At 43.2% G+C, this 24314-nt stretch overlaps 1 protein-coding gene across 2 annotated transcripts in view; it reads left to right on the top strand.

The window, feature by feature from the left end:
* The first annotated feature begins 1611 nt into the window (after positions 1 to 1611).
* The window catches only part of Filip1 (filamin A interacting protein 1), a 198174-nt gene continuing 175471 nt past the window's right edge, over positions 1612 to 24314 (top strand). For both annotated transcript variants that reach the window (XM_055602540.1, XM_055602537.1), the window contains exons 1-2: positions 1612 to 1795; positions 3630 to 3728. In XM_055602540.1, the coding sequence (XP_055458515.1) occupies positions 3690 to 3728 (39 nt within the window). In that variant the 5' untranslated portion in view covers positions 1612 to 1795; positions 3630 to 3689. The remainder of the gene's footprint in view (positions 1796 to 3629; positions 3729 to 24314) is intronic.

Here is a 24314-nt window from a genome sequence, read left to right on the forward strand (position 1 = left end):
GGATTACAGGAGTGCACCACCACCACCACCTGGCTTGGCTTTCTTCCTGTACAGCACAGTGACTTGGGTAGGTATATAAACACAGTTGAGGCATCTCCCTTCCTGGGTCCCCCTTTGACCCCTTTGGCATTTTCCAGCATCTCTATCTGTTCTAGATGTCACTACCTATTTGTTCAGGTAGAAAAACGGTGTTTCATTCGTTTCAGTCAAATGGTATGGGGCAGGTAGCATGATGCCTTCAGACTAAAACCTGGAGCTGTGAGAAGCTCACCTTCTTCTGATCTTTAAGCTCTCTAGAATATTTTACGTCTACTTTGTGGGGACTTCAGATCTTAGCTCTTACTTGCTTGCATTTTTTTTTTTATTGTTGTGTTTTAGAGCTTGTAAGAAATATGACTTCTTAGGCCTAGTAAGCTCTTCCTTAGTCATCAGAGGCTTTTTCCAGAAGATATCTTAGTGAAGTTGAGCCCGTTTTCTCACATTGGAACCTACTTATCCCACTGGCTTTTCTTATTCTGTCTCACAGCCCCACCCAGGCTTCCTTAAGATCTATTTTATTTATGTATAAAGTATGTATCTGTGAGTTGGTATGAGTACCTGTGATTGTAGGTACCTGCTGGCCAGAAAAGGGCCTCAGATGCTCTGTAGCAGGAGCTACAGGCAGTTGTGAACTGCCTGGCATGGGTGCTGAAAACTGAATTCAGGTCCTCGGGAAGAGCAGTGGGTACTCTCTAGAGTTGAGCCATCTCGCCAGCCAGCCCTCAAGCATGTTTTCTAAATTACTTCTACGTGAGACTTTATCTCAGGGTTCACTTCAGGGTTCTTCCTCTTCCTCTCCTTCCTCCTCTAGTACTGAAGAACAAGTCTAGGACCTTGCACATGCTAAGTACATGCACTGAGCCACATTCTTGGCCCTTCCATGTTTTTCTTCCAGCAGAGGCTGCAGGAACTAGGGAACTCTTGGAATCTTGGGATGTGTCTAACACTCTTTAGAAGTGATACCTTGTGAATATTCCATGAGCAAAGTAATGTATCAAAACCTAAGTCAATGGGGATTTGTAAATATATTTGCCAAAGGGAAGGAATGATTAATTGCAAACAGTGAAACAATCTACAACAGCTTGTCCTCATAATTTTTGTTCCTTTGATACAATGGTCATTATCTCTAACAACTGGAAGAAATGTATCATAAAAAGACACAGCCAATTGCACCATATTTTTGTCTTTTGGCATTTAAGGGTTGAACCAGGGGCATGGAAAGATTAGGCAAGCGCTCTGCTACTGATTCCACCCTCAGCCCTGAGGCTTGAATGTCAGAAGCAGAAAGGTATGTATTACATGTGTAAAGAAGAGTGCAGACAAGAGTTGCTGACGGAGTTCAGAGGTTATGAACAATAAGTCTGGGAGCGCATTTACAAATGAGAGACCGTGTGCACTGTGCACCTATCACTTTTGTTTGCTGTGAGTAAACACCACGACCAAACACAACTTATGGGAGAAACAGTTTATTTTGGCTTCTCCGGAGGGAGAGTCCATTAAGGTAGGGGAGGCATGGCCAAAGCAGCAGGCGGAAAGATCACATTTTTAACCTCAGACACAAAGCAGAGTGAGTGACCTGGAAGTACAGCAAGACTGTGAGCTCTCAAATCTCACTCCCAGCAATGTCCTTCCTCCAGAAAACAGCACCGCTAATAAGGGATCAAGTCTTCAAACACCTGAGCCAATGGAAGACATTTCTTACCCAGACCATCCAGATCTGTTTTATGTTGAGAGACAATGAAGATTTAGATAAATGGTAAGAGTGCCAACAGGCACAAAAGTTACAGATTGGGCTAGTCTGGCACTGTTACTGGGGTACTTTGAGAGGAGGAACACTGGGGACTGGTTGGAGGGCCAAGCAGTCTACAAAGACTTTAAGAAAAATTGAAGTTAGCCAGGTGTGGTGGCGTATGCCTGCAATCCCAGGACTCAGGGAGACCTTCAAGTAGGCAGATCTCGGCTGGGGTCTTGGAATTCGGCTTCCAGATGGAGAATGGGAGTTCCATTTCTCTCAGGGCAGCTAGAGCTAGCTTTAGTGTGAGGCCCGTGTCTGCTAAGCTGGGGTGTGGAAAAGGTTTTCCACAGAGTGTTACAGTTTAGCTCTTTTAGCATGAAGTCACCTGTGGCAGTGGACGCTTGGGCATTCCAAAGCCTATGTTGATACCAAAGTGTTACAGCACTTGGTTAAGCTGAGCACTGCAGAGGTGCGGGCCAAGGCCCATGCCTGGTCGGCTTGTGGCCAAAACTCAGGCCTGGTGAGGCCTGGGCCCAATGAAGCCCAGGCCCAATGAAGCCCAGGTCCAGCAGGCTGGAGGACAGGCCCCAATGAGAGGTCCTGCTGATAAATGAGGAACCTCAGATGGTCTTGAAGTGAGAAATCGAGTACCTTTATTCCTGTGAAATCAAGGGCAATATAAACCCTGGGCAGAGGGCGGGATTTTGAGGGTGAATGTGTTTGATTTGCTGGGGTCAAGGGGTCAGGGATCCTATCACAAAAAGAAAAACACAGTACCTAATTATCCTGTGGTACAACTGAAGGTCACTGCTGGACTAAGATCCTTAGCATGGTGGGGTGTCTCTAGGTTTCCTAGATGCTTGCTTAGAGCAGTTTCCTTATCAGGGAAGAGTCTGGCCTGTATTCTGCCCTGAGGGCTATGTGACCTCCTTTGACCTGGAGTCACCCAGATCAGGGGAGACCTTTAAAACCCTTCTGAGTCTGTCATCATAGATCAAGTGCAAATAATTGGCAATCCAGAGACAATCGACTTCAACCTTCTCCAGCAGAGTCCTACAATCTACAGAGTGAGTCTAGGACTGCCAAGGTTACACAGAGAAACCCTGTCTCAAAAAAAGAAAAAAAAAAAAAAAAGAAGAAAAGAAAATTTGAAATTGGGCATGGTGGTACACACTTGTATACCTAGTACTTAAGAAGTTCTTAGGTTTGAGGCCAATCTGGGCTACATCAAAACACCTTGCCAAAAAATTAAAAAAGAAGAAAAGAAAAGGAGAGAAAGGAAAGGAAAGGAAAGGAAAGAAAGAAAGAAAGAAAGAAAGAAAGAAAGAAAGAAAGAAAGAAAGAGAGAGAATAATAAACACCAAGCAAGCAGCAAAAAATTCTGAGCGTAACTTGGAATTGCAAATCTGTGTTTACAAAGGTTGTCCTGGCAGTGCTGGAGGAGGAGAATCAGGCAGCAGGGGGGAGCACACACAGGAGCCATTCTTCTCTCTTCGAGGCTGTCCACTGGTGCTCTTAGACAAGGATATGACAAAAATGTGGCAAGCATGACAAATATTTCCTCAGTGCGTACCCTACTCCCACTTCTAGGAAAACAAAAATTGTCTTTCTAGTTTTTTTTTTTTTTTTCTTTTCTGAATCTCCTGCCTGTCCCTATAAAGAACATACACTGGTGGAAGACAATACTTCCCACACAAATGTATAATTAGAGCGGCATCATGAGACGGTTAAGCATATAATGAAACACTGCACATCAGAGGGAGATGTTTGTGCCCCAACATTTTTTTTTTAATTTTGCTTTTGAGCTAACCGAAGAAAGACATTTGAAAACTTTTTTTTTTTTTTCCTGCCTCAGACCTGAAAATAGAGAAACAGCTTCTACAATTTTTCATTTTGAAGTCTTTAGCAAACTACAATGCCCGGAAGCTTCTGGAAGGCAGTGACAGTGGCTGTGGTAAGAGCTTCCACTCGTTGTTAATATTACATTATTCCTCCAGTTTGTTGTTGCTGTTGGCTCATTTGTGACCCCTGGTAACTACATACTGTGTGAATGCAGCTTGATTTGGGGTTTGAAAATTGATAGCAGAGATTTGAATGAGATTATTTGATTTTGCAATTAGGTTTAGGACTTGGTTAAAGGAAATAGAAGAGCTGTGACACGTTCATTTGTCATTCCCCAAGCCATTCACCTCAGAGTTGAGATTTCTTTTCAGATCTTCCGGGTCATGATTATGACATTAAGATTGCATTGCTTCGTACTGAACATGTGGCTAGAATTAGAGCTAACTAGGCAGAAACAGTTTAAAAATACAGCCTCGAACATCTGGAATCCTACTTAGGTACTCAGCTGTTCTTCAGCGCTAGGCACTGGGTTAAATGCTCTGCTCAGTCGCTGCAGCAGCCGCATAAAGCAATTGCTGTCATTCTCCTCATCGCACCGTGAGGGAGCAGCCCATGCAAGGAGAAGGAAGGTGATGAGAGCCTTCCAGCTGGTACCAGATAAAGGTAGCGAGCGTTCCACCCAGGCGCGCTTGAATTTAAGGCCCAATCCCAGAGCCAGGCATGGTGGTATGCACTTGTAATCCCGGTGCCTGTGTTCCAGAGGTAGGAGAGTAAGAAGTCAAAGTTGGCCTCAGCGCCGTCATGAATCTGAGGTTAACCCCCGGCTTTGTGAGAACCTGCCTCATTACCCATTGTAAGCAGCAACTTCATTTTAACATTTGAAAGCCACCTGAACACCACCGCAAATCAGCCTCTTTCTTCTTTCATACATGTCCTCTTTTAGTTTTGGTCCATATGTATTGATAGATTGTTTGGTTTTTAGCTCTCTACCCTCCATGGCCTGGAACTTGCTTTATAGACTAGGCTGGCCTTGAACTTGTGACGATCCTTTGAGTGACTCTGCCCCCTGGGTATCGAGATTGCCGTTGTGGTTGTGAGCCAGTACGCTCAGCTTTGTGTTCTTTACTTAAACATTTTTATAACTACCTGCTATTCCACAAAGCAGACCCAGGATAACTATTCCTGTAATATTTGAAATTTTCTATCCTATCATTTTTTAAGGTTTTGTATGATTTCTTTAGGATTCATTTCTAGGCCACACTGCATCGAGAGCAGAAAAATGAAAACAAAACAAAACAAAACAAAAAAAACCCCAACAAACCACATAATATTGTAGTTAACATTTTAAGTACAACCTTAATTCTGGCAGGAAATCCTCGTTTAAGTATTATAATGTTGGAATGCTGTTGCGTCAGGGTTTCGACACTGTTCTTGGGCCGGATGATGCACTCGATTGACAGCAAAGTGGCTCTACACGTGGTTATGGTTTACAGCAGTGAAAGGATGAAAATAAAACCTGCAATAGGAGAAGGCATGGAGCTAAAATCCAGATGAAGCCTGGCGCAAACTTGACGGTGCCGCCATCTGTGAGGTTGGCGACACGCAGGCTTTCCCCAGAAAAGAGCGGGGCATGTGTCCTTCACTGCAGAGCAAAGGTGCACTCTCAGGCCTCAGAGTTTCATCAGGATCCTCAGCCTTCCAAAAGCCAAACGACAGACTGATCCAGAAGCTTGGGGCATACAACAGGCTCATGAGACACAGTATTCCCAGGATGTGGTCATGTAGTCAGGAGCCAGCCCTCTTTTTTTTTTTTTTTTTTTTTTACTAATGTAGACTATTCTGAGAGGCCAGATCTAAGAATTGTGATTTCAGCCAGGTGTGAAGGCTCACACCCGTAATGCTGGCAGAGAGGAGGCTGAGGCTATAGCGTGGCCTAGAATACAGAGTGAGTGAGACCATGGCACATAAACCAGACCAAACAAAACATCACGATGTCACAGTGCTTGACAAAGCTTTTAATATTAACCTCTTTTACTTTCACCTACAAAAAAAAAAGAAAAAAAGAAAAAGAAAAATTGGACACAGGGTTCTTACTTGTATCCCTGGCTGTCCTGGAACTCACTGTGTAGACCAGGCTGGCCTTGACCTCAAGTGCTAGAATCAAAGGTATGTGCTACCAATACCCGGTCTCAGTTTTCCTTTTTCACAGTGTATGTGACTGTGGCTTTGAGCAAAGTCTTACAGGATCACATGTTGATGGGTAAGCTTCGCAGTGATTAAGCATGAAGTTCTCAGTGAAAATATATTGGAGATGAATTATGTGTTTACTGGGTTTTGTTTGTTTGTTTGTTTGTTTTGCTTTTGAGACAGGGTTTCTCCATAGCCTTGGCTTTTGCCCTGGACTCACTTGGTAGACCAGGCTGGCCTTGAACTCACAGAGATCCACCTGCCTCTGCCTCCCTGAGGGCTGGGATTAGTTGTTCCACACCCTGCCTGATGTGTTTACTGTTAAAGACTATTTAAATTACTATTAAGTCAATATTAAAGTTGAATGTATTTGTTCTTAGTTTCTGTAATGCATATTCCCAAGAAAGACAGCTTTAACCCACGGTAAGAGCTTATTTGTTAAGTATGGGTGGGACCCAGAAATTTGCCTTTTAAACAAAGTAGCCAGGTGATTTCTGACACTGGTGACTAGGGACATGTTTGAGAATCACCACTGCACACGGATAACTGATAACCCTGTTTCCTTCCAGGTCGCATCACATTAATGTTCAGAAAAGAAAGCCAGTGGCCTTAGCTTCCTGTCTGATGTCACTGTCTGTGGCTCACCATTTCTCTCACCCCCATATGGTAGCCCCACGTGCCCTTTATCTTATCACTCCCTACAGCAGTGGTTCTCAACCTTCCTGATGCCGTGACCCTTTAATACAGCTCCTCATGGTGTGGTGGCCCCAACCGTGAAATTATTTTCATTGCTATTTCCTAACTGTAAGTTTGCTACTGTTGTGAGTTATAATGCACACGTCCGTGTTTTCTGATGGTCTAAGGCGAGCGAAAGGGTCATTTGACCCCCCCAAAGGGGGTGCAACCAACAATTGAAAGCTGCTTCCCTAGAGCCTTACCCAAACTGACCCTTTAGACCTCTTTTAGTATTTTTGTGTATTTTGGCAGTTTTGGAATTCAAAAGCGTGCTAAGTTGCACTGTGAATTCAAGCCCAGCCGGAGTTATATGAGACTGTATTAAAAATTTAATAAATGAATGAAACAAATGGGGAGGTGGTTAGGGAGAAATATTCTTTTCTGGAAGTGAGGAATTTCCCAGAAATTGGGGCATTACCTCTATTCATTCCCTGTTACAGTTCTCGTTTTGTTGTAAGCATGGCAATGTCAATGGTCATGGCACCTGGACAGAGGTTGGTACTCTGGCAGCCATCTTAGGTCCAGCAGGTTTCAGCTAGGATACCTGAAGTGGGATTTCTGGCTATAGATATGCTGCCATCAGAGGTCAAGAAGACCAGGGCAGGGGAGGAATTCAGCTGGGTCACCTCTGAGGATAGCACTTCCCTTTACGGTTTGTTCCCACTGTAATCTGGTCACCTAATGTTCTTGCTGTCTATCCTTCCCTTTCTCTCTTTGCAGGGGATCTGCCCCACCCTCATTCCACGTGGTCTGGAGTGGGCCAGTGGGGACAGCAGCAAGGCTGATAGCTAAGTGCTAGACTTACGAGCCGGGCTCTGGGGCCTCTCGTGAGCATGACCTAGTCAAATATGGTATCCTCTAGGTTGGGAAGGGTTTAGATGATGTAACTTGCTTAATGGGTAATATTTCATGGGGTTTCCGGCTGAAGACCAAAGAGGAAGTAAGTCTTTTTTTTCTGAGGCTGCTGAATGGAAAAATACAGCTCTGGAATTTTCCATGGTCGTTTCCATCTTCTGTAATATGGAGGAAATATTTTTGTTAAAAAAAAAAAAAAGCAAAACAAAACACAGAGGTCTACATACAGTGAGAAATAGGGGCACAATCTGAGGAGAAATCATAATAAAACTACTTTGAGTTCTGTCTCATTTTTGTCAGGGAGACCTACCTCATTTTCCACCCTGGTTCTTCTCAGGTATGTGAGTCAATAAATCTTTGACTTCTACCTTTTTGCTCAGTGGATTTGTTGTTTAAAGTGGTGAAAATGGAGGCCGGTGAGATGACTCAGTGGGAAAAGGTGCCATAAAGCCTGAAGACCTGAGATCAATCCCCACTACCCACATGGTGGAAGGAAGAACCAAGTCTTTAAGGTTGTCCTTTGACCTCTGCACACACAATATGATGTGTTTGTGCTGCCTCCCCATATAAATAAATGTAATACAGTTTTTTTAAGTAACGTAATGACGTAAATGTTACTTTATGATGTTGCAGTCAGATGGGCAATATTTGTCTCAGTGGTCTAAAACCAGGCATCACCAGGGCCTGTGTCTCCCCGGAGGCTTCGAGAAGACGCACTTCCTTGTCCATTTAGGTAGCTGGCAGAATTCAGTTCCTTGTGGTAGGGAATGAAGCCTTTCCCTACTGGCTTCATCGGGTGTCATTCTCAGCCTTGACAGCATGTTCCTTCCACTTTCACAGTGAGCAACCGTCCTGCCTGCATTGCTCAATCCATTTTCAACCGTGTTTAGAAGGCTGCAGTGGTGGAGGCATTTGCCTAGCGCGTGCAAGGCCCTGATCTCTACCCCTAAATGCCGAGAAACACCGTTTCTATTTGAAACTTGTAAAGACTGAGTTCTGTCTATATTTTCTTACTCAGTGTGTCATTAGCCTGTCTCAAGTGACAAGTAATTAGAGAGCTTAATGAAAAATAGTAGTGGATTCTGTTGACTAGCCACTTAACCTCTCAGAATTATTATTATTATTTTTTAATCTAGAAAATGAGAGTGCTGTGTTAGAGGATTTCAATGCCCTTATGTTGTATTTATTTATTTATTTTTCCTGGTTTTGTTGAGGCGGTGCAGCCCTCGATGGCCTCAAACTTTCGGCAATCCTACTTCCTCTTGCTCCTCAGTGCTGCTTTCCTGCTTGGCTCTCTGCTTTTAACATTTTAAAACGCAGTTCCCAACATGAAATTTTAATTACCACAGCAAAGATACATGCCTGTCACTTAAAAGTCACATTTTTTTTGTGTGTGCTTTGGTTTTTCGTCTACATAATCTTTCCACTGTATAACACTCTTGGCAAATAAACGTACTTTTGTTCTTTTAAGAGTTTTTATTATTATTTTAAAATTCTATGTATGTGTACATGTCTCTATGAGGGTTTGTACACCTGAGTGGGTACCTGCACAGGTGAGGAGTGTTGGATCCCTAGAACTGGAGACAGGCAGTTGTGAGCCACCTGCTGTGCTGCTTGGGCTCCAACTCTGGTCCTCTGGAAGAGCATCAAATGCTCCCAACTACTGAGCCATCTCTCCAGCCGGTACTGTCGTTCTTTAGCATAATATTTTACAAACTTTTATATCTCCAGACACTTGAAAGATGAGTACAAAGAATTCCTATCTATCTCTATACTCCACGAATGCTACATAAATGCTTTTATGGCAGGAATGACAGTGTCAAACCACAGGGACAAACGTGTTTACCAAGGAGAACACACATTAAAAAGCTTTAACAAAGAAAGCATGTGGCAAGTCAAACAGACACAACCAATAACTTCTCAGAGAGGGAGGGATGACCTTGTGAAGAGGGTCTGGGAGTCTTATAATAATTAACGCCAGGTTCTTGGTCTTATCTCATGAGCCTGCTTGTGTGGGATTCATAGCTGGAATGTTACTGGGCTCTCAGTGTCTCAGGAAGTAGTTAAGTTTTATAGTAGCAGTTGTCTTTCTTGGAAACAATCATTTGGGGCAAAATGCCATAGGTCATTGGAAGTTTGGTGCTGGATGTTTACAAAAGACACCACAGGTCAGTGGGGTCAGATGATGGGTGGACATTTTTACATTTTTTGTTTTGTTTTGTTTGTGGCTTTTTTGTTCTATCAATATGTATAAATTATATATATATGTCAGATAGGCCCTTGTACTTGGTCTTCGTCCTCATAATCAAAGCTTTTAAAGAAAAAATCCAACTCTAACTCTTGTTATCTAGGATGCTGCCTATCTGACTTTGTCTTATGTTTGCCTTCTGATTAGATCCAGGTAACATTGTTGCGAGGCTGATTTGCAGTGAGATGAGCCCATTGCGCTTCCCCCCCAAGCTGGGGAAGGCAGTTTGTAGTAACTGCTGATACAGTGTGCTCCTCTAGGAAAGGTCATGCAGCAGGAGGCTATCTTTTGGAAAGAGTTTTTTGGTTTCTCTTTTCGCTATATTTTCCCTCTTTGGATTGGTAAGTACCTCATGGGGGTCTTTCTTGTTTTTAAGGTTGTGGTTTTATCTTTATTTATTTATTTTAAATTAAATTTAATTTTATGTGCATGGGTGTGAGGGTATCAGATCCCTTGGAACTGGAGTTACAGCCAGTTGTGATCTGTCACGTGGATGCTGGGAATTGAACCCAGGGCCTTTGGAAGAGCAGCCATGCTCTTAACCACTGAGCCATCTCTCCAGCCCATGGGGGTCCTTCTTTAAGACCATGAACACAGTGCTATCCATTTCCCCCCTTCTTCCCCCCTCCCTTCTTCTTCTGATGGTAATTGTACCTTCCCCGGGACTTTGCACATGCCAGGTGAAGGGCTCTACCACTGAGCTATAACCTAGTCTCAACCTGTAGCTCAGGCTGGCCTTGAACTGTGTGGTCTATGCATGTCTAAAAGTCACCAGTATCCCACCCTGTCTTCCCAAGTGCTAGGATAACAGGCAGGAGCCACCAGGCCTAACCACATGTTTGCATCTATTACTAATTACTTTCTAAAAAAATCACTTATTATATTAGAGGCAATTTTCTTCTTGAGGCAAGACCTCATGTAATCCAGGCTGCTCTCACACTTGTAATATAGTAGAGGGTGACCTTGAACTTCTGAATTTCCTGCTTTCACTTTCCAAGTGCTAGGACTAAGATATGAGCCAACAGGCCTGGCTAACACTGGTCATATTTTATTTATTTACTTAAATAATTAAGTTTCTGTGCTCTCTCTCTCCTTCTCTCTGTGTATGTGTGTGTGTGCATACAGATACATGTAGGAGGACATCTCTGTGCCCGGGGAGGTCAGAGGAAAATCCCAGGGGTTAATTCACTTTATTTTTTAAATGTTAATGACTTTATTTATATTTTATGTGTACGAGCATGTATGCCTGCATGTATGTAAGTGGACTACACGTGTGTCTAGTGCCCTCCAGAGGCAAACAAGGACACCAGGTTTTCTGGAATTACAGTTAAGGACAGTTGTGATCCATCATATAGATGCTGGGAACTCACCCTGGGTCCTCTGCAAGAGGAGCAAAGGGCCCCGGGGATGTATCTCAGTTCCTGCTGCTCCTTCAGCCAGAGAGCCAGCACCCGCCGTGACTGCATCCTGGCAAGTCTGTGTGCTGTTGCCAGGCCAACGTGTGCACATACTGCTCTGCGATGATGATGTGAATCTCCCACTCTGGCTCAGGGATAAGGGCTCCCGTGTACCGCAGCACGGGATCTGCCGTGCCACTGTAGAGCGGGTCACTGCAGAGAACACATGCAGCCCTTGCCGTTCTGCCAGACAAAGGGGGTCAAGCAGGTTTCCTTGTCGATGGATTTTGCTCTTTTCCAGGCGAGTGATAATGGTCCCACTGGAGGGACCATTGTGGTCGATTGGTGAAAAAGTTGGGCCTGTCTGCCTGGCTGACGACTCCGATAGAGGAGTTGGCGCCAGCCAGACCTAGTATGTGCCGCATGCCTTTGTCCACAAGGCTGAAAGGACTTTTGTTGATGAGGAACAGCTGTTTTGCGCGGCCACCAGGAGGCTCAGGACTGCAAATGTTTCACTCCCTCACAAGATTCACTTCTTCACGTCTTGCTCAATCCACTGATGCACGATCCCCTCCACGTGCACATCCTGTGTGGCGGGATCCTTGTCATATCCTCGTAGGGGCGCACTCGGTCGAACTCCCGGCCGTGCCCTAGAAAGGTAGTCTACCACGCAGGACGGCAGTGCCATCTCTGCTGGTGAGAGGTCCATGCACTGCTCGATAAAAGGAAGGGCCTTTGCCACGGAAGCTGCTCATCTGCTGTCAGCGGGTATGTGCTGGGTCCATCATGTAGGTTATCATCTGGCACTACTGGATTTTTTTTTTTTCTTGAGACATATCTCACGCTGTATGGGGCAGCCTCAAACTCATGCAGCCAACGTATCCTTGAACTCCCAATCCTTAGACTCCTTAGCGCTGGGATTACTGATGAGCGCTGGGATTACTGATGAGTGCCACCATGTCCCATTTTATATATTGCTGGACATTGAGACCCAGAGTTTTATGCCCGATAGGCAAGCATTCTACCAGCTGAGCTACAGCCACAATTTTGGATTTTTTTGTTTGTTTTTACTGTTTTCTTTTCAATTTTTGTGTTATCCACGAGTACGTGAGCAGAGCAGAAAAGAACCCTACGCATATTTTAAAGCATGTAGTCATTTTAAGGCGTGTAGTCATGTTGTGAGGTTTGGGGAGTCTATAGCCGACAAGCAGGTTGTTTCGACACGCCCATGTCATAGCTGGTAAGAACCATGCTGAAGAGAGCGAAAGAGCCACCAGGTGGCTCTCAAACACCATCCGCTGACAGACAAGCAGCAAATGCATTCAGGTTAGTGCCCTAGTGCACACTGCTGTAAAAATCTATTTTGTTGAAAAGGTGCTTGGTTGATCCCTAGTGTAGAAACAACCCATTATTAAAATTCATGTAAATCAAAACAAGATTTTGTCAGCTGTCTGCCATGCTTTGTTTCCTCTGGCATGCAGAAAATTAAAAAAAATAAAATAAAATAAAATAAAGGGAGAAAGAGAGGTGTGGAGGTTTGAATAGGTAAGGCCCCCATTGAGGCTGTGTTCGAATGCTTGGCTGGCAGGGCGTGGCTCTTTAGGAGGCGTGGCCTTGTTGGAGGAAATGCAACACTGTGGGGGGCAAGCTTTGAGGTCTCCTATGGTCAAGCTCCAGCCAGTGTAGAACAGCTCCATCTCCTACAACACGTCTGCCTGCACCCTGCCATGCTTCCTGCCATGATAATGGACTAAGCCTCTGAAACTGTAAGCCAGTCGCAATTCCATGTTGCTCTTGTCCCCTCCTCCCCCCTTCTGAATTAGACTCAAGCATCCTCCTTTGGGCCCTCCCTGTTGCTTAGCCTCTTTGGGTCTGTGGATTGTAGCATTGCTATCCTGTGCTTTATGGCTCAAATCTACTTGCAAGGTGAGCACATGCCATGTGTCTTTCTGGGCCTGGATTACCTCACTCAGGGTGATCTTTTCTAGTTCTGTCCATTTGCCTGCAACTTTCATGATGTCCTTGTTTTTAATAGCTGAGTGGTATTCCACTCTGTAAATGTATCAGGTTTTCTGTATCCGTTCTTCAATTGAGAAACATCTAGGTTGTTTCCAGGCTCTGGCTATTATAAATAAAACTGCTCTGAACATAGCTGTGTAAGTATCCTTGTGGTATGGTGGAGTGTCTTTTGAGTATATGTCCAAGAACAGTATTTCTGGGTCTTGAGGTAGAACTATTCCCAATTTTCTGGGAAACCGCCAAATTGATTTCCAAAGTGGTTGTACAAATTTGCACTCCCAGCAGCAGTGGAGGAGTGTTCACCTTTCTCCACAACCTCACCAGCATGTGCTATCACTTGATCATAGTCATCCTGATGGGTGTAAGATGGAATCTCAAGAGTAGTTTTGATTTGCATTTCCCTGACTAAGGATGTTGAAAATTTCTTTAAGTGTTTCTCAACCATTAGAGATTCCTCTGTTGAAAATTCTCTGGTTAGCTCTGTACCTCATTTTTTAATTGGATTGTTTGGTTTGTTGGTGTCTCATTTCTTGAGTTCTTTATATATTTTGGATAACAGACCTTTGGCAGAGGGAGGGTTGGTGAAGATTTTTTCCCAATCTGTAGGCTGCTCTTTTGTCCTATTGACAGTGTTCTTTGCCTTACAGAAGCTTTTCAGTTTCCTGAGGTCCCGTTTATTAATTTTTGATCTTAGAGCCTGAGCTGTTGGTGTTCTGTCCAGGAAGTTGTCTCCTGTGCCAATGAGTTCAAGGCTCTTCCACGCTTTCTCTTCTATTAGACTTAATGAATCTGGTTTTACATTGAGGACTTTGATCCACTTGGACTTGAGTTTGTGAAGGGCAATAAATAACTCCTCTGAGAGGCCTCACACAGCAGCTGACGGAAACAGATGCAGAGACCCACAGCCAAACGTTAGACAGAGCTCAGGGAATTCTACGGAAGAGTTGGGGGAATGACTGAGGGAGCAGAAGGGCTCAAGGACTTCATAAGAAGACCTACAGAGTCAACTAACCTAGGCCCACGGTCGCTCCCAGACACCAACCACAGAGCACACATGGACTGGTCCTGTGCCCCTTGCATATATGTGAAATCAGATGTGAAGACTGCTCTTCATTAGCCTAAACCTGTGTCTTTTCTCCTTTTGAGCCTAAAAAAATGTTCTGCTGAACAAAAAGTGTGATCAGAGATGTTTTATTTAGTGCAGTGTATCTAGGCTAATGCAGGTCAGTTTCGTCTAAGTTCCCAAGAAACTGTCAGCACTGTCACCGATAGACGGTTGTCTCCATAGAAAATGGAAAACTGCTTTTGATAGAAAGTTCACTTGTTTTGGAGGGTGTAGAAACTTGTGAGGTAGTAACTGGTACTGCTTCTCATTCTGACACTCGGCCTTGTCAAGTTAATTAACCTTAGAAGTTAAATCTGTCCACTCATAGTAGGAGCTGGTATTATCCATAATGGTGGCTGCACTGAGACTTGACTTAGGCTCGGATGGTAAACATGAAGTATTGAAGAAAATGAAGGTTTGTATTTTCCGGGGACTGCCTTTGGTGCCCAGATCTGATGGTAAGCAGATTATTGGGGATTTTGGAGTATGGTAAGGAAAGCACCGTAGCTTCTTTTCTGTTGTGATTACCCCGACAAAAAACGATTTAGCAGAGAAAAGGCTTGTTTTGGCTTACAGTTTCAGAGGGATAGAGTCCATCCTGGCAACAGGCAGAGAAGGCATGAAGGCGAGAGTCAGAATCTTGCTGATCACCGTGCAGCATCTGACAGGAGTCCGAGAGACTCTGAGCAAGTGGGCCTTAAAGGTCACCCTCAGTGACATACTTCCTCCCGCAAGGCTTCTCCTCTTAAAGGCCCCATAACTTTCCCAAATAGCACTGCCAGCCGGAGCCAAGTTTTCAAATACCTGAGCAATGAAGGGATATTACACCTTACCTTATGTGATAAGTTAAAGCAGGCAAACAGCAACAACAACCACCAAACAGAGTACAAAACAAAAACACCAAACTGAATAAAATCACCCTCAGGCTAAGGCATACGAGATGTATGTGAAACATAAATTTATTTCATATGTTGGCTTGGATGCTGTTCCTCAAATATCTCATTATATACATATGAATATTTAAAAAAAAACCCTAAAATCTTTTGGTCATAAGCAGTTCAGAGAAGGGGTAATAAATCTGTACTTAAAAAGAAAGACATGGTGGGGGGGGGTGTGCGGGAGAGATGGCTCAGAGGTTAAGAGCACTGGCTGTTCTTCCAAAGGTCCTGAGTTCAATTCCCCGCAACCAGATGTAGCTCATAACATCTATAGTGAGATCTGGTGCCCTCTTCTGGTGTGCAGGTATACATGCAGGCCGAATGATGTATAAATAATAATAAATACAATTTAAAAAAAGAAAAAAGAAGGACATGGTTACTGAAGAGATCTATTCCTTCATAACATGTTTCCTCTTCCTAATTAGTCATTGGAAGGCTAAGATGCTGTAACTGACCCCTTGTACGCAGTGGTGAAAGAAAAAAGATCGGGATACAACAGTCTAGATCAAAAAGGCAGATCTACTCCACACAGCGATTCAGGGTCCTAGGTTCCTTCTACCTTATGCTTCCTGATCTACCTGGACAATGCTTCCGTATTACTGGGAAAAATACAATGTCCCATATTTAAGATTCAGTCTCTGGGAAGAAGAAAAGAGCAGGGAGGAAGGTGTTCTTGTTATATTGGGCCTAGATCTCAAATCACACATAAAGCTTCCCTTCAGACGGACAGACTTTAGTCACAAAGCTGTGTATAATTACAATGAGTTTGGGAAATATTAGATAGCTAGGTAACTGAGTACTTAACAAAACTGAACTGGGCTTTGGGGGAGGACCATCAATCTGAATCACATTGTGGTACTGTGCCATCTATTTTAGGTTTGATTCAGGTTCTTATAAATCTTACCTCAGAAGAAGGGACAGGACAAAACTTTCACCTTTCCTGGCATCCTCCTACTCAAATCAAGTCCCAGAGCTAATTTTTATACTAGTGGACATTCTAAAATTTTATTCATCTTTCATCCTCACCCGACCACATTCTTGCCAAGAAATGCAACTCCTCCATTCATATTTTTTATACTTGCATATTTTAATGTTTTGATTTGTTGTAATAGGTATTCAGATTAAGGCTTGCCTAATTTCTACCCTCCTTTATCTTCTACTGAGTAACTTCTATTGTTTCATTGAAAAAAAAAAAGAGGTGATGTGAGAGTGAACAAAGGTCACTGCAGAAAGTCCTGTGCTTCTTAGGAAGAGTGTCTGACCGGACAGATGAACTGAGGAGGATCAGAAGCCAGCTTGGTGCATTCCAGGACAGCCTTGGTTGTATCAGGAGGCCTTTCTTCAAAGCACAAAAAACAAAAAAGGCAATGTTGGAAGATCTTCAATACATGAGCATAGTTTATTTTGTAGAGATATAACCCATAATATATTACCTATAAATATATTTTAATCAAATACTGCTTTCTCCTCTGCCCCATAGTTAAGTTAAACAGATGGTAAATAAGGATCTTTTAAAATTTTTATTATTAGTTACATTTTATTAACTCTAATCCGAGCTGTATCCCACTCCCTCTTTCCCTCCCAATCCTACCTTCCCTCCCTCATCTCCTCCCTGCCCCTTTCCACGTCCACTGAAAGGGGAGGACCTCCTCTCCTTTCACTTGACCCTGTTTTATCAGGTATCTTCAGGACTGGCTGCAAAGTCCTCCTCTGTGGCCTAGCAAGGCTGCTCCTCCCTTGGGGGGGTGCATGGGGAGGTCAAAGAGCCTGCCATTGAGTTCATGTCAGAAATAGTCCCTGTTCCCCTTACTAGGGAAACCCATTTAGTTACTGAGCTACCACGGGATACATCCGAGCAGAAGTTCTAGGTTGTACCCATACATGGTCCTTTGTTCGAGTATCAGTCTCAGAAAAGACCTCTATGCCCAGATATATTTGGTCCTTGTGGAGCTCCTGTCCTCTCCAGGTCATACTAACTCCCCCTTCTTTCATATGATTCCCGTAAATAAAGATCTTTAAGAAGAGTCTGGGTCTTCAGTAAAATGCTCTAGGCGTTTGCCTGGAGATGACAAGTCATGTGAACTGTACAGGCTGAAGTGTATTCAGATATCTGGAAAACATAATTTATCAGTGTGTCTGTGAGGCTGTTTCTGGAAAAGATTAGCATTTGAATCCATTGAATACGTAAGCTGTCTTCCTCAACCAGGGTGGGTGAGCACCAACCAATAGAACAAAGCCCCTGTAGAGACAAAGCTCAGGGGAAGCCCCCATCCCCACCACTAGAGCATCCCCCTTTTCCTTCCAGAAAACACTCCTAGCTCTCAGAATTTGGACTTGGGCCAGCCGTACAGTATTTCTCTCCCACCCTTTAGCTCTTAGAACTGGAACTGAATCACACTACTGCCTTTCCAAGTTCCCCACCTCAGCACCTCAGAGCTGTCTCTGCTTCTGTAATCACAGGAGCTAACTTCCACAATGTCTTCATTCCTTTCTCTCAGTCTGTCTGTCTATCTACCTACCTATCATCTATTTAATTTATCACATGTTTCATCTACGGAATTGGTTTTATTTTTCTGTAGAATTTTGCTTCAGGATTGTCAGCTATAGGATACTAGTGGTGAACTCGGAGGCTACAGACATAGGGAATGAGTGGTCCTTGATTTGCTGCTCTGATGGAGGTCAGACCCTCTTGTCTAGACAACAGCTTGTACTTGGCACCACCTCATAAGTGCCCAAATGGTTTTTAGTCAAATGACTTCTAAGATTTTAATTTGGGTCCTTTGTCTTAGGTTGATACACAATATATAAATGTTCTGGATGTTTGAAATTTTAACATATGATATATGTTTGAATATTTTCTAGATGCATTTCAATCACTTACATAATTTCTGTCCTCATAATCATGGAAAATTGAGAAGTGGCTAGTTTCCATTTTGTGTATGCATATATTCTTTGTCTGTTGTTTTAAAAAAAATGAAAATCCCAACCATTTTATTTTACCAATAAAGACTCAAGATCCAGATGCTGGGGTGAAAACCTGCTAGCTCAGAGAGGCAGAGAAAGCACCCAACTGACCTTCCTTCTCAGCTCAGGTCCAAATGAAAACAAAACAAAACAAAAACAAAAACAAACAAACAAAAACCCCAAAGGGCTCACTAGCTCAACTGACAGCCCAAGAAGAAAAGGCCAAAAACCCAAGGCCAAAGGCTTGCTAGCTCAAAGCCCCAAAAGCCAGGAGCTGAGGAACAAAAGCTGAAGCTAAAGTCAGAGCTTAAGTTAAAAGGTCTTTCTTCTCTACTCTGTCTTAAATACCCCTCAACTCAAAGTCCCTCCTACTTTTAATACCTGTCAGCTGGTTTCTTGCTTCTTGTCTTGACTTTATTAAGTCCTGTATACAGAAAGCTCTTGAATTAAAGGTGTGTGCTAGGGCTGGGTGAACCACACCATAATCACCTGTTTACAGTAGAAAGTTTTTGGATTAAAGGTCTGTGATAGGGATCAACCACACCAAAAACATAGTTTTATAGTTCACAATGTTGGGGTTCACAATGGGATCAAATATCATTCAACATTCATCTGCATCTCTGATTTATCCAGACCCTTCCAAAGGACTCTCTTCTTTAAAAGCTCCTGCATTGCAGACAAGTGTTTCTGATTCTTCATCATTATATTATTTTATTTTGTTGTAATTACAATTTGTATAAATCCTGATCATGTGTTTGTTACATTCAATAGATGATATATGCTGAAGTGAGAGACAACATTTATAATTCTTTTCATTCCTAGGAACAAGCCTTGTTGGTACTCAAGGGCTGTATGATAGTAATATGGGACTTTTGTTGTTGTTGTTATTTTGATTTGTCTTTTTTTTTTTTCAAGACAGAATTTCTCTGTGTAGCCTTGGCTGTCCTGGACTTGCTTTGTAGACCAGGCTGGACTGGAACTCACAGAGATCCTCCTGCCTGAGTTTTGGGATTATAGGCATGCACTACTGTGCCCGGCGATGGGGCTATTTTTTAAACACAAGGTTTCATGTAGTTCAGGCTGGCCTTTATAAAACTCTTTATCTAGCCAAGGATGACTTTGAACTTTTGATCCACCATATATAACTACATGTTCTTAGTAACACAAATAAATAGCTGCCCTTTATGAGATAGTCAAAATTATTTGATTTCAGTTGAAGTTCAACTTCTATAGTTCTAAAAGTTTCATTCTCAATGTTGTATGGTTCTATGATATTTTTTTAAATCTCTGAAAAGCCAAAAACTATTATATCTCATATTTCCACTTAGGGCTTTGCTTGCTCTTTAAGTGTCTCAAACAGAACTGAGAGTCTTAATGTTTTATAGTGGTATGAAATGCTCTCCAATAGTGAGCAGGGATTCTCAAGCTCGTGGTACTTCACAAGGGCATTTTAATGGGCTCAGCATTGTATTTATTACATTTAGTGGTGCCAGACAGTAGCAACAAAGTGCACAGTGTTTCTACGGCTGCTTTTGAATAAGGCTAACCAGAACTTCTATACAGCAATTCACAGTTTCCAAACAGGAACAACTAAATATACAAATGCAGAGAGCTCGGGCTGTGCAGATACCAAGAAGAAGCCGGGTGATGTTTCCCTGGAAAGGTTTTATCTCACTTTTATGATTTATAAACTGAAGCCAAATGTCAGAAGCTTCTCTGAAATGTTAATAGTAAACTATTGGCGACAACTGCCTTTCAAAGACTAGCAAAAACCTATAAGCAGGATCATGTCAGAGATGGAGGTAGAGCAGATCTCATCATCCCTGTCTACACATAATCACATGGTATTCAGGAAGGAATAAAAAGCTGAGTTCAACAAGCTACAAAAATTTCTATTTGCTCATTAAACTATTCCCTCCGAGCATGAGTCCCAGAGTATCTGAGATAACTTCTTGGGAATTTGTATTGCACAATTTCATATTCCCAGAAATACAGCTTCTATTACACATCCAGATTCGATGGGACTTCACAAAAGGAAATTGCATGGGAGTAGAGCTAGTTCTGTAAAACATCTCTAGCTACTTCATCTTAACGAAAACAAGCTTACAAGGCCACAAAAGGGCAGGGGACATGACTCAGTGGTTGAGAGCACTTACTCCTTTTGCAGAGAAGCCAAGTTTGGTTGCCAGCACTCATGCTGGAAGTTCAGAACCACCTATAGCTCCAGCTCCAGGAGGACTCGCAGTTTTTGCCATCTGGAGGCACCCGCACACAGGCATGCATAATTCAAAACCATAGAAATAAACAATTCTGTTTTTAAAAGACACCACATAGAAGCTGAGCATGGTGCAAGACCGACAGTCTGAACACTTGGGACTGCTGTGAGTCTGAGGTTATCCCAAAATAAAAGTTCCAAGCCAGCCTGGGCTACAGAGTAAGATGCCATCTCAACACAAACAAACAACAGAAAGACTCCTTATGAATCTTAGTTTCGAATGCCGTTTTACTGTTGACAGAACATGAATGAAGGTAGATGGTGTTCGATATGTCAACTGTTTTATTCTGCAAGTATTTGAACATCCTTTTTCTTTCTACCTCCTCCTCTAAATTACATCTCATGCTTAGACTCCTTGTAAGCTGGCCTTCAGCTTTCAGCAGTTCTCCTGCCTTGAGTGCTAGGATTACATGCCTGGGCATCATATTCCATAACAGACTTCTACACTGAATCCTGAAGGTTATATAGGTCCAAGAATGGGAAGGAAGACCGTGGTCTCCTTAGCAGAGCAACAAGGTTGAAAGTCCAGCTTAGGTGATTTGGAGAGTTGTTTGTACTTCTTTAGACACTGATTCTTCTTTCTCAAAGGGAAAGTCTGGAGAATTTGCTCGTAAGGACACTGCTTCTCCTCTGGCTTATAGATATTGTGCTCTCTGGGCCTGGGCCTGACCACCAAGAGGTGTGTGAAACTGCTGTGTGGAAAGCTATTCTGACTTTGTATGAGAAAAATTAGTGCCTTTTGGGTGACCCCCAAAACTTAGGTCTCATCCATAACAAAGTGAACTTGACCGTACAGTGTGCCCATGAGGCATTCTCAAGGATTAACTTTCTTGGTTGGACCTCTCCTTATCCCTTCATTTTAAGTAGGACCCAGACATTCTGGAGGAAAAACTTGCAAGCTAGTCATTAATTGAGATCAGCGGGCCTGCCCTCTGTTTCTACTGGAGACTGTTCTGGCTTGCCTCATTACTCTACTGCATAATAACAAACTTATTCTGTGCAGGGTTTTGAATTCAGGATTCAAGGGGAAAATGGAGGTGGGTTGTCTCTTGGGATAAGATATTTATCAGAAGAGTTAACATAACCACGGAAAGCAGAGAGTTGCATGGCAAGGGCTCTGAGCAGAGTTCAGGCCTACATGGTAGAATGTATGTGTGAGTCCCTTTTTGTAAATGTCAGAGGGAGTCAGGCTGTGTGTGTCAGCGATGAGACTGGGAAGGGCAAGAGTGTAGACAAACAAACCACTTTAGTTACACAAACCAACTTGCTGTAATTTTGGGAGTTGCCACAATTCAACCAAAATGGAGAAACGTTACACAACACAAAGGGGTAGGGGCCAGATAAAAGCCCAAGACTCTGTTGTGCATACTGGGCTCAAGCTTTCAAAGCTTCTCCATGCCATGGGCCTCTGTTGATTCTTCATGTTTCTTGAAGGTCCTGTGCTCTCCCAGTATGCAGCCAACGCACAGATTACTGCCTCTGCTAGAATTCCTCCATCCACCTGCAGTTTGCACAGCCCTCTTTTCCGTCTCTGCAGAGTGACAGAAATTCAAGTAGACCTCTGTGGGATGTCCCTAACTTAGGTCAGGTACCTTAGAGAGCAGGGGTGTGAACCAAGATGATACCTGGAAAATGTGATCTCAGGACAGAGAGACCAGAGAAACCAAGCTAATGCAGAAGGATGGAGGGTAGGAGCCCTGTTGTGTGATGAAGGACCATCCAGGAAGAGACGACGCTTACCTGGTTCTGAACACCCAAGTGAATAGTTTCATGTGACTGCTTGTGATCACTGAGGGAGCATCCCAAGTTCAAGGTCAACCAGAGGGGGACAAAGAAAGGCCTTCTCAAAAACAGACAGACAAAAATCCAGCACTGTAGAGGGGAAAGGTGAGATAAGCCGGGGAAACTGGGTGGGGAGATAGGGGTGGACAGATCGTGTTTCACTTTACACTTGTATGAAATTCTCAAAAACAAATTTTTTTTTTTTTTTTTTAAAGAAAATGAAACCTAATGGTTCCTTTTAATTCTACCAGGTGTTCTGGGCCACTTACCAACGGGCGCTTCCTAGTGTGAAGTCTTGCTAAAACCTGGCTTAAGCTAAGGAATTTTCAGTGTTACCCCCTCAGCTATAAAGAGCCAGAGCAAGATGGGTAGGCTTCCTTTTTAGTTTCTTGCCTTTATCATTTTAATTCTGTAAGGGCCTGAGAATCACTGAAGACCTCTGACTCAAATAGCATCAAAGGCAAAGCTCGCTTATTTTGCAGAAACAATCAACATGCCGGGTCGACATGTTCATACAAAACGGCAACCAGAAGTGAATTCGAAGGCTCTTTTGAAGCCCTTAGGGGGGATTTCAATTGTGGCTAAGTGACTTCAGTTGGGATTGGCCAGTGCCCATTGAGGGATGTATTGTACAATTTTGATTGGTCTTCACTTTTGGAGGAGAGAGGATTACCTTACAGGGACTTTTCTTTGTCTGACTGACTTAGCTTCCGGCTAGATAGTGGACAGGTGCTGATTGGTTGCCTGTCTCCTGTGGTCTCCAGGAACGCATCAAGCAGGAACAGGGGAAGGAAGGGTGGCAAGAACGTTGGCGTGGCTTGAGGTCCAGCCTCAAAAAGAGGTTAGTCAGGTCCTCTCAATTCTTCTTTTAGTTCAAAGACCCCAATGTTATCCAGACATATTAGCTTGACATTCTAATTGTGTGTGTGTGTGTGTGTGTGTGTGTGTGTGTGTGTATGTACTGCTACAGTGGAACTCAGGGTTTCATTTGCTGGCCTTTGTTTCCCACAGAATCCAGGACCGCCGTGGAACACTGTGAATGTTTCTGCACTTCCTTACTTTATTTATATTAAAATGAACCACAAATACTACTAGCTCCTTTGGCCCCTACTGCTCCTTTGTTCCAGGACATGGGGTAGAAGCAGGAGGGATCACAAGTCTGAGGGCAGCTGGGGCTATATAGTGAGTTCCAGGCCATCCTGGGGTAAGCAACAAAACTCCATCTCAAAAAGCCAACCAACTGTGCCCAGGGTGGTTGGTGTCTGACTTTCATCTCAGCTCTGGGGAAGCAGAGAGAGACAGAACCTTGAGTTGAGGACAGTCTGGTCTATATAGTAAGTTCCAGGCCAGGCAAAGCTAGATAGGGAGAGCTTATCTTAAACAAACAAATAAACAAACAAACAATCACAACCAAACCCATTATTGAAACCACCACCAACAACAACAAAAACTCCCAATACCCTTCTCCACTGACATCTAAGTTTACTTAAAAAAACAAAACAAAACAAAAAACTATTAGGATGGATATTAAGATTTCTTTTTTCCTTAAAAATTCCTTGACTTCAAAGTTAAAAGATTTTTTTTTTTAAAATTAAAAAAACAGTTTTATTTTGGGGGAGAGGGGGTTTGAGACAGGGTTTCTCTGTGTAGTCTTGGCTGTCCAGGACTCACTTTGTAGACCTGGCTCACCTTGAACTCACAGCAATCTGCCTGCCTCTGTCTTCCTGAGTGCTGGGACTAAAGGTTTGTGCCACCATGCCTGGCCTATAAGTAATTTTAAATCTCTATATGGCTTAATTTTTCTCCTCCTTGGTGGGGTCAAACCTCAGGTTTAATTCATGCCAGATAAGACCTCTACCATCAGTCCTAGCCACAACCCCATATTTTGTATTTCTTGAGGTTCTATGTGTTTTGCCTGTTTTTTATGTCTCTGTCTCATGATTGCTGCGAGACTCTAAACTCTTGGGTCATTTGGCCTGATTATTGCCAGTACTTTAGTCCTCTAGTGCAGAGTTCATCAACCTCAGCACTCCTGATATTTGGGGCAATATAATTCCTCTCTGCGGGCAGTCCTGGTACTGGATGCCAGCCCAACCCCTCATGTGAAATTGAAAATGGCTTCTGGACACTGCCAAATGTCTTTTGGATGGTAAGGTTTCTCTCAGTTAAGAAGCCTTGAGTCTGAGAACTCTG

This window comes from Psammomys obesus, unplaced genomic scaffold, assembly GCF_907164565.1.
Source record: "Psammomys obesus unplaced genomic scaffold, mPsaObe1.curated_primary_1811, whole genome shotgun sequence".
NCBI lineage: Eukaryota > Metazoa > Chordata > Mammalia > Rodentia > Muridae > Psammomys > Psammomys obesus.